The sequence below is a fragment of the Phoenix dactylifera genome, chromosome 5, assembly GCF_051530095.1.
Source record: "Phoenix dactylifera cultivar Ajwa chromosome 5, Ajwa_hap1_PhDact_Kaust_v1.1, whole genome shotgun sequence".
NCBI classification, from domain to species: Eukaryota; Viridiplantae; Streptophyta; class Magnoliopsida; order Arecales; family Arecaceae; genus Phoenix; species Phoenix dactylifera.
This window is the reverse complement of record NC_143194.1, coordinates 37,089,125-37,102,380: the sequence shown is the minus strand read 5'-3', so window position 1 is coordinate 37,102,380 and position 13,256 is coordinate 37,089,125. Positions and strand designations below refer to the sequence as shown.

The 13,256-nt window shown below is 39.3% G+C and overlaps 1 protein-coding gene across 2 annotated transcripts; it reads right to left on the bottom strand.

Annotated features, from left to right (window-relative positions):
- Positions 1–4,291: 4,291 nt before the first annotated feature.
- Positions 4,292–11,485, bottom strand: LOC103718657 (RNA-binding protein 1-like). Of its 2 annotated transcripts, XM_089930985.1 has the most exons (8): positions 11,304–11,380; positions 10,995–11,192; positions 10,743–10,890; positions 8,383–8,495; positions 8,009–8,288; positions 7,856–7,917; positions 5,255–5,336; positions 4,292–4,815 (listed from the first exon to the last, which is right to left on the bottom strand). In XM_089930985.1, the coding sequence occupies exons 4-8, from the start codon at positions 8,431–8,433 to the stop codon at positions 4,700–4,702; spliced, it is 591 nt and encodes a 196-aa protein (XP_089787111.1). In that variant the 5' UTR covers positions 8,434–8,495; positions 10,743–10,890; positions 10,995–11,192; positions 11,304–11,380; the 3' UTR covers positions 4,292–4,699. The 2 variants fall into 2 exon arrangements, with proteins under 2 accessions (XP_089787111.1, XP_008805798.2); XM_008807576.5 differs by lacking the exons at positions 10,743–10,890; positions 10,995–11,192 and having other exon boundaries at positions 11,304–11,485.
- Between the last annotated feature and the right edge of the window lie 1,771 nt (positions 11,486–13,256).

Genomic DNA, 13,256 nt, shown 5'->3' with positions numbered 1-13,256 from the left:
TTGATTATGGCGGGCACGGAGGGGGTCTCCTTCTACAGGTCTTGGTGGCTCTGCCATTGCTTTAACCCGAAAAAAAAGAAGAAAAAAGAATCCTTCCGTGCCCTAGGTAGTATCAAGAATTTCTTAGTCCACCAGATTCAGGGGGTTGAGACTGGTTGTCGTCGGCTGTTTGGCAGTGCACCTCAATGCGATAAATTCTCGCTCTGTTTCTTTTCATTTCTTCTCTTTTGGGTAAAATTATGTTGCCATCCCAAAGTCATGGCTGGCATTCTCACGGACAAGCTTCAAAGCGTGGGCTGTATTGAAATACGGGACTACGAGAAAAGGGGGAAAAAGAGAAACCCGGCAAACCCCGGCTATCTTGCTGGCACCGCCGGAATGTATCCGATTTCGAAGAAGAAGAGTGCTTCGGGGGCAATGAGAATGGTTCATTAACGTGTCGCCAAAGATTGGTTCTTCACAACCTCTCTAATTACCGTCTTTTCCCTTCCATTCGTGAGGTCACATCCCCGGTCTAGCCTTTTAGCTACTCTTCCTCAATACATCTCTATTTACTTTTTCTCCCAGCAAAAACTCTTTACAAGGAACGAAGCAGAGGAATCTGTCGCCGGAGGAAGAGCTATTGGCATGGCCATGTTCATAATCTGTGTTCGTGATCTCATTACACTCATCAGTAGCTACTGACTTCTAGTTTCTTTATCGCGTTATCTTACACAGCATAACCATCTTATGTATAGCTCTTCTGTGCAAATGATAGTTGCAAAACTAGGAAATTCGTGTGCGATCGCTGACCTTTGATTTACGTTATGAATATGCATCATTTTGGGGGAGGTTGCTCTCGTGTAATCATCCGTGCTAGTTTTCATGCTAGATTGATCATCTCCAACATTTTGACGGTTGATGCAGCGCCTAGTAAGTTTGCGACACATGTGATAGGGAAGATGCACGATCGATCTAATGCACGTCAAAGAGGGCAAGGGCTTAGATAATGGACCATGCATCTCACACATCCTGACGCATGATGCGCAGCTAGCTAGCATTGCAAGTGATGCATTAAGTAGTATTAAACTATATATAATTTCAGATACGTGTTAATACTTAGCATGATTAAATTAAATTCAGCGCTTGTATCGCACATCGTTTAAAGACACGGTTAATTATATCCTAGACCCGGTTTTTTTTTTTTTTTTTTTTTTTTGGGGGGGGGGGGGGGGGGGTTATTAATGCCACACTTTTGATATATATACATATATATACACATATATATGTACACATATATATATACACAGATATATGTACACATATATATACACAGATATATGTACACATATATATACACAGATATATGTACACATATATATACACAGATATATGTACACATATATATACACAGATATATGTACACATATACATATACATATATATGTACACATATACATATACATATATATATATACACACACACACACATATATATATATATATATGTGTGTGTGTATGTATATGTATATGTATATGTATATAAAGAGAGAGAGAAATTTTTTTGCACGAATACCCTCCTAAATATCAAATTTTATATGAATATCCTTCCAAAATTAATATTTACATATATACCCTCGTAAAACACTTGTTTTGCTATTCTGCCCTTTTTTATCTTTATTTTTGTATGTGTACCCACGCTATCTAACGCCGTTAAAAACAGTTTCAAATTAAGATAACTAAACTATCCTTAATATGTAGATGTGCAAAAAAAAATATTTATAAGGCGATAGAAGACAAAAAAGAAATTTTAAATTTCTATTTTATTTTTAATTAAAATAAATATAGTTCTTATTAACGGTATTAAAAGAACCATTATATTAAGGGTATTTGTGCAAAAATAGTATTTTATAAGGGTACAAAAATAAATATAAATTTAAGAGAGTATTTACAAAAATTTAAATTTTTAGAAGGGTATTCATTAAAAAAAAATCTATATATATATATATATATATATATATATATATATATATATATATATATATATATATATATATATATATATATATATATATATATATATATATATATATATATTCGTTCGCCGTTTCCTCCCTCATTCTCAGACGACGTGCAGACCGTACGTGAGCTCCATAGAAAGAGACTTGGAGGCAATCGTAATAATATCTCCACTTCCCTCCCTCCCCCTCGTCCTCTTTCTTCTTCGTTTTCGAATGATAACATGTCCTTCTTGCTTTCCTTGCAGATAGATATATAGAACAAGATTTTCCAAGAACCAAGAAGACTCAAGGCGAACATAGAAGAAACCCTGCGCGAGGTTGGCCCTGCAATTCACGTTCCGAATCTTTTTAAAGGCTAGCTAGCCATGAACCGAGCCCTCATATCCAACGCCAGCTTCTTGTGTTCTTGCAGGCAGCCAACCGAGCCTTGTTTTCAGGATGCCAGAACGCAGAAGGCAGATCAATCGCAGGGCCGTCCGCCAAATGGTGCGGCTTGTCAAGGCGCTGATCTGGATCCTGTTGGCCGCGCTGAATCTTCTCGCCTTGCTTGTCCTTATCGCAGCAATGAACGTCCTGGCCGGCGCGATCGGGACCGGAGGAGTCTGGAGGGAAGAGCGCTTGGAACGACCCTGCAGCGAGGTCCCCGTTCGACGCACAACGTCGAGTCCGGTTGCGAGAGAGCGGTCGCCGGAGATCTGGTTGCGGCAGCTCCTCGAGCGAGGGGCGACGACGTCGACTGGTGTCACGAGCCAGCTGGTGCAAGAACCGCAGACGACGGGGTCGGAGGAGATCATATCGGAGGGAGGACGGATCAGACCTCTGGACACTAGTTTCTGTGCAAGGCTGTCTCTCGAGAGGAAGCTGCGCGAAGAGCTGAGACAACTGGAGGAGGCGATGTCAGAAAAGCTGAAGCTGGGGGAGAAAGGAAAGAAAAGGATGGAAGAGGCCGAGGAAGGGATAAAGATAAAGGAGAACGAGGCGGAGGCGGAGGAGGAGGAGGAGGAGGAGGAGGAAGACTAGGAGGAGGATGGAGCAGAAAGATGGACGGTGAATGATGGCAGCTCTCTTGGTAGAAGAATTTTTCTTTAGTTGGGCACACGTGTTCTTGGGCATGCAGCCATGGATCTTAGGGGACGGGTTCTGGGATTGATATCAGAGACTTGATTTGGTATATAATTTCTTCTACCAATAAATATAGCTCCTTCTCATTTGTCATTCATTATCTGTGGTTCTTGATCTCAAAGATGCCTGTTATTGTTAGGTTTTTTATGGTGCTATTTTGGTTCTTTAGGTCTACCCCTGTTTTGATAAATTCTTCCTGGGTGGATGTGATCGTAAATCCGAGCCAGTAAAACTCTGAATGGCGACTTCTTCTAAGGTTTAAGACGTGATAATTGATTAAGTCATTCTAGCACAAGATTTTTTGGTGATCCACAGGAATTGTTTTGTCCAAATCATGAAAAAATTGAAGTTATAAAACCCTTTTCAGAAAAAAATATGAATTATTTTATACTGGGTTGAGGGAGACAAGGATCATACTTGCGTTATGTGCTGTTAATTTGAGTAAAATATACAGTGGATGATTTATCTTTTTGTTTTATTTCAGTCTGGAAACGCAATTTTTTTTTATTTAATTTCTATTTGTTTCGTGAAATTCCCTATTAGGAGGTTATATGGTCACATATATATACATACAGAGGTTACATACCTGCAGCTAGCCACTATTTTAAGAATCCAGGATTCTCCTGTAAAATTTGACAAAATCCAGTGATAAAATTTGATTTATTATCCAATCAATCTTTCTACTACATATTGTCAAACCAAAGGTTTTTGACGATTACAGTTTGATGTTAACCGGGTGAAGAATCAAAATTCAGTCATAAACAGTAAAGAATTTAAGCAATCAGATGGGCCTCCACTATTTTAACTAATAAGCTTAATGACAATTTTAAAAGGATAAGCTCTATAATGATGCCTTGTAAGCATTTTTTGGTGACCAAAAAACAACCTGGCAGTCATTCAAATGATTGCCTCAATTTTCTGGCGATAAATAACCTGCTAAACAAGCAACAAAAATTTTAGCCATACCTCGGAACTTATTGAAGTTTGGCGCATTTAGAAATTCACCACCAGACATTAAGACAATCCAACAAACTTCCTGCAGCACGCAGATTCCACACTATCTCAAATAAATCACAAATTCACAAGCTCAGATACCTGTGCTTTCCAGTTACTGCTTGACAATAGTTTTGTAACCAATGACCAGCATAATGAGGGGCAACAAAAGAGGCTATGCAACAATCTCTTAAAAAGCAAAGAATTCCCATATTCAGACAGTCAACTTAAATTAGTCTACTTCAATATCATATGCCGTTTAAACCCCACTATTATAGCAATGGCAAACAAAGAGCAACTACTTAGGAAAACATTCTCATTGCTCTCCAACCTAACCGACATGAATACATTGTCAGCAAAGAACACTTCTCAAGGGCAATATATCCTGCATGTTAACACATCTATAGTGTCATTACGATAAGTGCATGAATTCACTGGTGCTACACTGGCGAGCTGTCTGATGACTGCCTCAGCATAAAAGCTCCCTGTATAGATGTCTCCACAGGGTAAAAGACTCATTCTATGCATGACTATCCGTATCAAGTTTTGAGGACGCCCTTCCAATTTGGGCCACATAGAGTGGGTCAGTGTGCACTTCCATGTCTCGGGTCATCACGTACAGAAGATGGACGGAAAGGGAATTTTGCAAATTGGATCCTTAAGACTGGTGAATCTGGTTTCTTGTCATCAAACTTATATCCTGCAGGAAGCCCAACCAAATGATTAGTTGGTGGTGTTGAATTGGAATATGGAGTTGCCAGCTCATGGTATTTCCAGATACAGGAAGTATGTTTGCATCACTCTTTTATGTTTACAAAAGATGTTACATCCAAGATAAGTTCATAAAAATCATCTAATTGCAGCAGTAAAGAAACAGCAGCAGGAAATACCTATTGGTTCAATGATATGATTTTTCTTTGCCAAAAAAAGGAAAAACTAATGATTTTTCATGCAAGTACATTTTATAGTTGATGTTACTTATGAAAGATCAAAGTTTTTAGAAGGGAAAGAAAAGAGAAGTCTCATTCACGAGAGCTTTCCAAAATACTAAAACAGGAAATGTTGGGGAAATATTTAGAGTGCCCAAGTAAATATAGCAGAATATGAAAGTCCAGCAAGCCCTGTTGTGAAAAATACACCTTGAAGAGCTTCTAGAGCAGTCAGAGCACATTTGGAATCATTAAACTCCACAAAGCACAGAACATGAGCCTTATCCCCCGTCTGCAAGACAGCAGTTCCACAAACCATGAGTAAACTTGCTGGCAGTAAAACATTTATTAGTTAATATGTTGGAAAAAAAATTCTAATGGAACAGAAAATTATCATAGGTTTATGTCAAATTTGAATGTCCTAACATTCCAGACTGACGGTATTGAACTTTCACAAGAGCACCATTTGCAATGACTGATGTACCACTCATAGTCAAGCTATGAAATCTGAGAAAGACCACTAGATGAAAACCTTCTCAATTTGTAAACATATTAGACCATCTACATTATTAAACTGGTATCTATACAGAACCTAAAAGGGATAACAAGAATATTCAAATGCCACCAAAAATATGATTCAGACAAGCGGTTAAACTGTTTCAAGAACAGCAATATATAATAAAAGAGAACATTATTCAAATTCACGAACTAAGCCATCTAGACAATTACATACAGTGTTTCTAGAAAAAAACAACCTTTGAAGGAAAAACAACCTTCAAAGGTCCACCATAACATGAAATGGGCATAACTTCAGGCAATATGTAAGATGCTTCACATTAAATTCACGAACTGAGCCATCTAGACAATGACATACAGTGTTTCTAGAAAATACAACCTTTGAAGAAAAAACAACCTTCAAAGGTCCACCATAACATGAAATGGGCATAACTTCAGGCAATATGTAAGATGCTTCACATTAAATGATGCAGCATAATTTGAAATTTCCAACACTAAGACATACAGATTTCGCTAGACATAAAAGTTTGAAAAGGCCTGTAAATGAACTGATTGATTCATAAATGTCTTGCTAAGTGGCTTCTTCAAGTTAAATCAATTAAGAAAAGATCCGATTTAAGCTGCATCTTAACACTCAGTCAATGAAAGAGCTGCGACATATTGTGGCTGGGTAGGTCAAAAAACAAAACTAGAAGCTTGGTTTCGCTTGTTTAAAAGTGCCCTAAACTTGAACATGTGGAGGTTCGCTGTAACCTCAGCTGGGCTTGAAAACCCACTTGATGTGGCCAAGCTGACATGAAGACCCAAAAGACAACATGGGTTAACTCACTAATCAACATGGATTACCTATAGCATCTAAAAGTACCTTTGGGCCCATATGAAGACCTACAATGAGGTCAGAGCATAATGGCCAGCACTTTATCAATAAGGGATAACCAGGAAGTATATATTATTTAAAGGGGATAGCAGCTAGATCACATCAATCCAATAATGAAACAGAAGTTCCTTTCCAGTAAGATAGGCTAGCAGCATATTTAGAACTCATGGCCACAAATACAAGTTCATCTTGTGAAGGCTGCTAAGGAAGTGATACCCAGATGGGAAAAAAGAAGGTTTTGGAAAACCGAGAAACCAGTCATCTCCGTAGGTGATCAAGACCAAGATGAACATATGTCTCAAGTTATCTCGACCACAATGGAAGGTGGGGATATTTGGAAAGGTCTGACACTTTTGGAGGCCTCAGTAGCTATTTAGGACCGAGATATCAAAATCACAGCCAATATGGTAAATCCAGAATTAGCAATGATTTTAAAGCATGTATTTTTGAGTCAATTAATTAAAATATAAATTTAAGGAAGTAAAAAGATACAATTAGAAATTATCAGTTTAAACTGGCCAAGGAAACAAAGGAGTAGATTTTGAATGTCTCTAATCAGGGTTCACCCGATATTGATACAAACCAAGATCTCAGCCAACACAAAAACTTTCAGAAAGAGCTGGCCTAGCAGCAGCAGTTGCATTTATTAAACACCTATGACCATCATCGCTTTGACAACAGAAATTTGAATAGAGAGGAAGGCTGAAAAAGATTAGGAAGTAAATCTTGCACCAGTCTTTCATTCCAATTTTTCTTGACATACATAATGATAGAGGGAAAAAGAGTGCCAAGTAGAACATCGGTAGCTATATGTAAAATATCATACATCTTTCAACATATATAGATTCCCAGGTAGAATATAGCAGCACAATAGTTAGATAAGAAGAAAATTGCAACTAAACGCATATTAACGTGAAAATTTTTCTGGGCATAGCCATGAAACCATAGTTGTGACCACAAAATTTTTAGGGGCCAAAAATGCAATCGAACTGGTTTTCTGAACAGTATGAAATATGCATATAAAAGTGCCTCCTATGACAGGTTATCAGATTCAGTTGAAGAGGCAGGAAAGAAAGGGAACAGAGAAAGGAGAATTTAATGTATCTGGCAAGAACAATTCAATAATTCCATTTTGAAGGACCTGGCCTTAATCAGGATTAGTAGCAAAACATGCTATGCAAAGACATACCGAATTGAATGTGCTGTGCTGAAACTCACTGGACAAAAAAACGGTTGCAACAAAAATAAATAAGCACATTAAGCACAGGCAAATCAATACTAAATATCAGCAAGACTAAAAACGCCATGATTGTAACAAGCATAAAGAACCAACCAATTACATTTTCGAATGTTATTAACTATTTCATAGAGTTCAAAAGTCTACAATACTAAGAAACTGATGGGATCGATATACTTACACGTCTAGGCTCCTTGTGCACAACTCTGATATCCTTGAAACCAATAAAAGGGCGGAAAAGATCTTTTGGGAGCAATATTAAGGATTGCAAAAGAAGAATCAAAGAGAAATCAAGTCAGAAGGCAAGGCCATTGAGTCACAAACACAAGGATACGAGCCACTTCTCTCCTTGTACAATCAGTAGGAAGACCGTCAATAAAAAGGATGTTAGATTGATCTGCTGATGGACCATCAGATTTTATCACAGGAGTGGGTATGTCTGCGATGCCAGGCTTGATGCCTAATGCATCTCTTTGTGTTAAGACTGGGTCTTCTAATGGAGTATATCCTCTTACAGTAGCTCCAGCAGCCAAACTACCAAGTCCAGGTGTAGCATGAGTTCCTATTCCAGCAATATCATCTGAACCATAACTTCCAGAATGTATCGGTAATTTCTGAATACAGCCACCACATATGATAGATATCAGTAAGGATACACTATGCTCGAGTTTCAAATATTTCTTAAACCAATTATATGGGAATTCTTACATCACTCCGCAGAAAATCTGATGTGCCCCTTGGATCACCAGCACTCCACATGTGATTGGACGGTACAGAAGAACCATTGGATGGAAGATGACCAGGAAAAGCAGCTCTTGGATCTGTTTCATAAAGAGCAACAAATCAATGAAGAGAAGCCAGAAGCTTGAAACCAAAAATATATCAGTGGTATTCCCTTGAGCAGATTAGTGTAGCTGGACAAGAATGCGTCATGCATAACCAACAGAGTTATAAGGTATATGACATGCCAATCCTGCTGAACATAATATGCTGGTACATTAGAAGTTTTCTAGAACATTGATAATTACTATCACTTCTGTGGCTCTCTCTCTCTCTCTCTATTTCTCTCTCTTCTCTCTTCTGTACATAGTTAGAAAGAACACTTTGTTCTTCTTTAAATGGTAATAGCCATACATCTAAGTGTAAGAAATTGCTATAATAGAATACAGGAGGAAAAAAGGATCATGCACTCCAGAATGGTACGAGTGTCTCACAATAAAAGTGCAGATAAAATGTTAGAATGTCATTCTCCAGAGGTTAAACCAGTTATGGGATTCTAGATAAGACTCAAACTGCATAAAAAAAACCTAAGTTGAAGCATAATACCCAACAGGTTAGTACAAAACTATGAGCATTGAAAAAGAAAGCAATTATCCAGCAAATCATTACTAGTAAGAGAGCCTGCCCATTTAACTAAATTTTACTATTAAAACTAAGATGATAAGGCCATAAAAACATCACAATAACTAAGAAAAATAAACATGAAAACTTTCATCTATAAGGACAACAGCTATGGTTACTGATATGTAATCTACAATCTAAAGATAAAAAACAAATGTAAAGTACAAAAATAGGGTAGATTAAGCATTAGGTGAATAACATTAAGGAAAAAGTCTAAAAAGTTTAATATCATCAGTTGTTGTAATTCATCTCTCATATACCAAAATCATTCTCATCATGATGTGTCCACCAGAATGAGAGATGAAATCTTGTTATCCTTCTCTAAAATCTTCCAATGCTCATATGGCATGAGACAATTGTAACCAATTTCATTCATCTAGTCAACTTTAAATGGTTCTTTCTTCAGTAGAACGTTCTCCTGTCTCTTTATTAACTTCCTCTTTTTTTCTGATATTGCCTTTATGACTCCTTTTTTTGCTACTCATTCCTATCAAGGGCTAAGTTCTCATTACTGCATGCCTTTCAATACACATGGATCCAAGCCCCTCTACATACTATAGCCTCCTATGCTCCAGACTACAGATGGCATTCCGTTGTTGTCATTCAATCTGATCAAACTACCAAAAAATAGTTCTGAGAGAACAGAGTCTACGCCCTCACATAATTTTAAGTTCTCATGCATGTGATAGCCTCAAAGGCCTTTAAGGCCCCTATTCTGGCCAAGGAAATTATATTGCTGCTAATGCTCTAGATGCTCAGTTGTAGATTTTGAGCCTTATACAAGTAAATGAGCTAGCTAAAAATTGGGTTCTCTCATATAACACAAATAAATAAAAAATGATACATAATTATCCGCTAAACCCATTCTAATTTGCCATTTACTTCCTCGTTATTTTCTCTAAATAACAACATACAAAAAAAATTGGTACGAGCCTGAATTTGGACCTTGTTTGGGCTCGAGCCTAGGTCGGGCCAACGACATACCCAAGCCCGATCCAAAAAATAAATGGGCTTTACATTTAAGCCCAAACCCAGTATAAACTCTTTCAAGCCTAATTCGTAGCCTGGCACGAAGTCGGCCCAGCCAGATGGGCCTCAGACCAGCTCGAGTCCATTTCCAGCCCTACTTTAGCCACGAACGACTCTCTATATAGTTTTCCTTTTTAGAAAACAAGTCCATCGTTTTTCCATTATTCGTTTTTAGGAGCTTGTCCTCCCTCTTTTCTTTTCTCTCTTCCTCTTATGCCTAAGATTCTCACACTCTCTCCTTTTGCTTTTTGATTCCATGCATAGGCGACACGCTTGCAGTGTGCTAAATACCAGTTTTAAAAAAAAGAAATCTTAGGGAAGTGGTGGGACACCGGGCAGCAGTCTTCTAGTCTCTTCTTGTATAAGTAATCATGTTTTCCAGTGAGTTCCCCAAAAATTTCCAGGTCTTTCCTTTGATGCTTCCCAGGCGCACTTCAATGGAACCATGCGTCCATGCAATTAGGTTCTGCATGCACGACTACTACAACCGCTATGGAGGTTATATAAAAGGGAAGATCGCATCATAATACTGGTAAGCAAAGAAATTATAACCATTTCCTAAATACAAACTCAATTAATATCTAATTGACGAGGTAGACATCAACAGTATATGGGGTCTCAAAAAATTGTATCATTACATGCGATGATATCAATATACTCTTTGCAAAGCACTACGGCACGTTGTGAAGGTTCTATCTCCCAGTTCACCGTACTCCATCAAGGTGGTACATGACATGTGATGTAATGCAAATCCGTTGCCCTCTCAGTTCCTTAAAGGTAATTAGGCTGCGGGCATCAACGTATAGAATTGCACAGATATCAGCTCTGACTTGACCTAATCATAAAATTCGATTGAATAAATGTCCCTAAATAAAACCTAACCCCTTTACCCTCGTTCCAGGGCCGTTTCTATTTGCACCACTCCTCCACCCTAAGAACTCATCTGTGATAACAAAAGATTGACAAATTGCACGGCCTCCGTCTCCCCCATCCGAGAAGGCAACGGCTATCTTGACGTTCTCAACAAGAAGAGGCTTCCATCTTATCTCAATGATAGACTAGGGCTTGCCGGTGCCCCAAACCAAAGCCTTAGAGCGAAGGGGAGGAGAAGGCAATAATAGAACCAAAAGGTTTGGGCGTATCAGAGGGATAAAGGGAGGGAGGGAGAGGGAGAAAGAGAGAAAAGGGGAGGGGGGTACCTCTTTCGGCAGAAGGGTATCTCCAGTAGGGATCGGCCATCGCTCGCCCGTCCTATTTTTCAGAGAGAACTGAGAAGCACGCCCAGCGCCCTCTTTTACGAGCGTTCACCGCATACGGCGATACCCATCTTCTTTCCATCGGGACGTGGACTGGTTGAGGATGGCCGGGTGGAATTTGGGTCGGATTGTATTTGGATGGGATCAAAAGTATTTTAAGTACAAATCCGATCCATTTGCAGTCACAAGTTTTTTTTTTTTTTTTTTTGGTACACTGGCACCTCACACACGACGCATATAAGAGCATCCAATAGAAAAATAAATAAATAAATAAATAACAAAGAGAATAAGGAATATTTGCTTGGTTCACTCAGAGGAACCAACCAAAGTGATACGCTGCATAGAAGGCCATCCAATCAGTTGCATTGTTACATGGGTGGCCCGAAAAGATCCACAGTCTCCTGCAAGCCTCTGGATGTCGTGGAGCAGAAGCTACCCGCTCGATGCAGAATGCCGACCTCGAACCCACTCAATCACCAAAGCCGAAACCCTTTCGAGGTGGATGCCATTCGCTCCCAGCCTATGCCTCGCATAAGAGAGGCCCTCCTACACCGCTCTCAACTCAGCTTCAATGACAGAGGTGTCATAGATCCGCTATCTACTGGCTGCCACAAGTCTGGAATGATGGTCTATGATAAACAAAGCCCACATCCCTACATTCTTCTCTCTGCAACATTGCCATCGAACTTCATCTTAAGAAAGCTAGAGAGTGGGGGCTCCCAAGACAAACCTGATCTCTATTTCAGTTGAGTGGGAGATCCATATGTCCCTAGCCGTCTCAGAGGAACAAAATAACGCAGTACTGATGATCTCAGATGCGTGAATTAGAGCTCTATCCGCCGCAGTCCTCGAGGAAACCTATCTGTCCTCAAAGATCCGAATGTTCCTATCCAGCCATATATGATAGGCCAGATAGGCACATCTGACACCCTCTCCCCCACTTCACCATGTCGGGCCTCCTCGAAGATCCCCTCAAACAAGTTAGGAAGTCCTCCGACAAGATTGTGCTTTGCCCAAAGCTCGAAACGATTCACGCATACTGCCAGATCTAGGCCGCTCACAGGCAACAAAAAAGGATATGGCATATGGACTCCTCCACCTTCGGATAGGCCACACTGGCTGGGGATACCCTTGCAGGCTGCAATCTGCTGGCGTTAAGAAGATATATTCATCCCACGTCCTATTCATCTTTCTTAAATAGATGATATCCGACCAACGAAACTAAATTCATATCCAATCTGCGAAACTAATGGATACTTCACTTGCCAAGTTTATATCTTTATCAGAAAAATTAAAAATAAATAAACGAGAAATATTTACTCAAGTAGAGTAGGATGGTGGAGAGAGAAAAAATAGAGAAGAAAATGTCATAAATCCTCTTGCGACCTACTCCACTTTTTACTAATCATTTGAATCACTACTCGTGGCCTATGATAAAATCATCACTATCCCAAGCGTGTCTAGATAAATTTTGAAAACTTATTCAATTCATGATAAAACATTTAGTTGGAGGGCTCCAGTCTATATATAATTAAGTTGCTCTTAGCAACCGTAATCCAAAGTACTAAGAACTCCCTCGTCAGAACCCGTTTGATTTGGATGGACTCAGAAGGTTGGCAGGTTTTAGTCAGGATTTGCCACCCTTACAAGCGTGCATTCTTTGGCACGGAATCCAACCCAGCAGACAATGGACATTGGCAAACCGTGACATGGCCATCATCCATCGGCAGAAGGGGTAGGAGCCACAGGCAACAGCTGATCTCGAATAGCTCTTGTTGATGTTATAGTTTTACATAGCGACGAACCCAGAAGAAAGTTTGCTACATCAGCTCACAATCTAGTGTATCAGCTATGAGCCATATGACTAGGTTACACCGGAACTTGTTGACCTTCGGA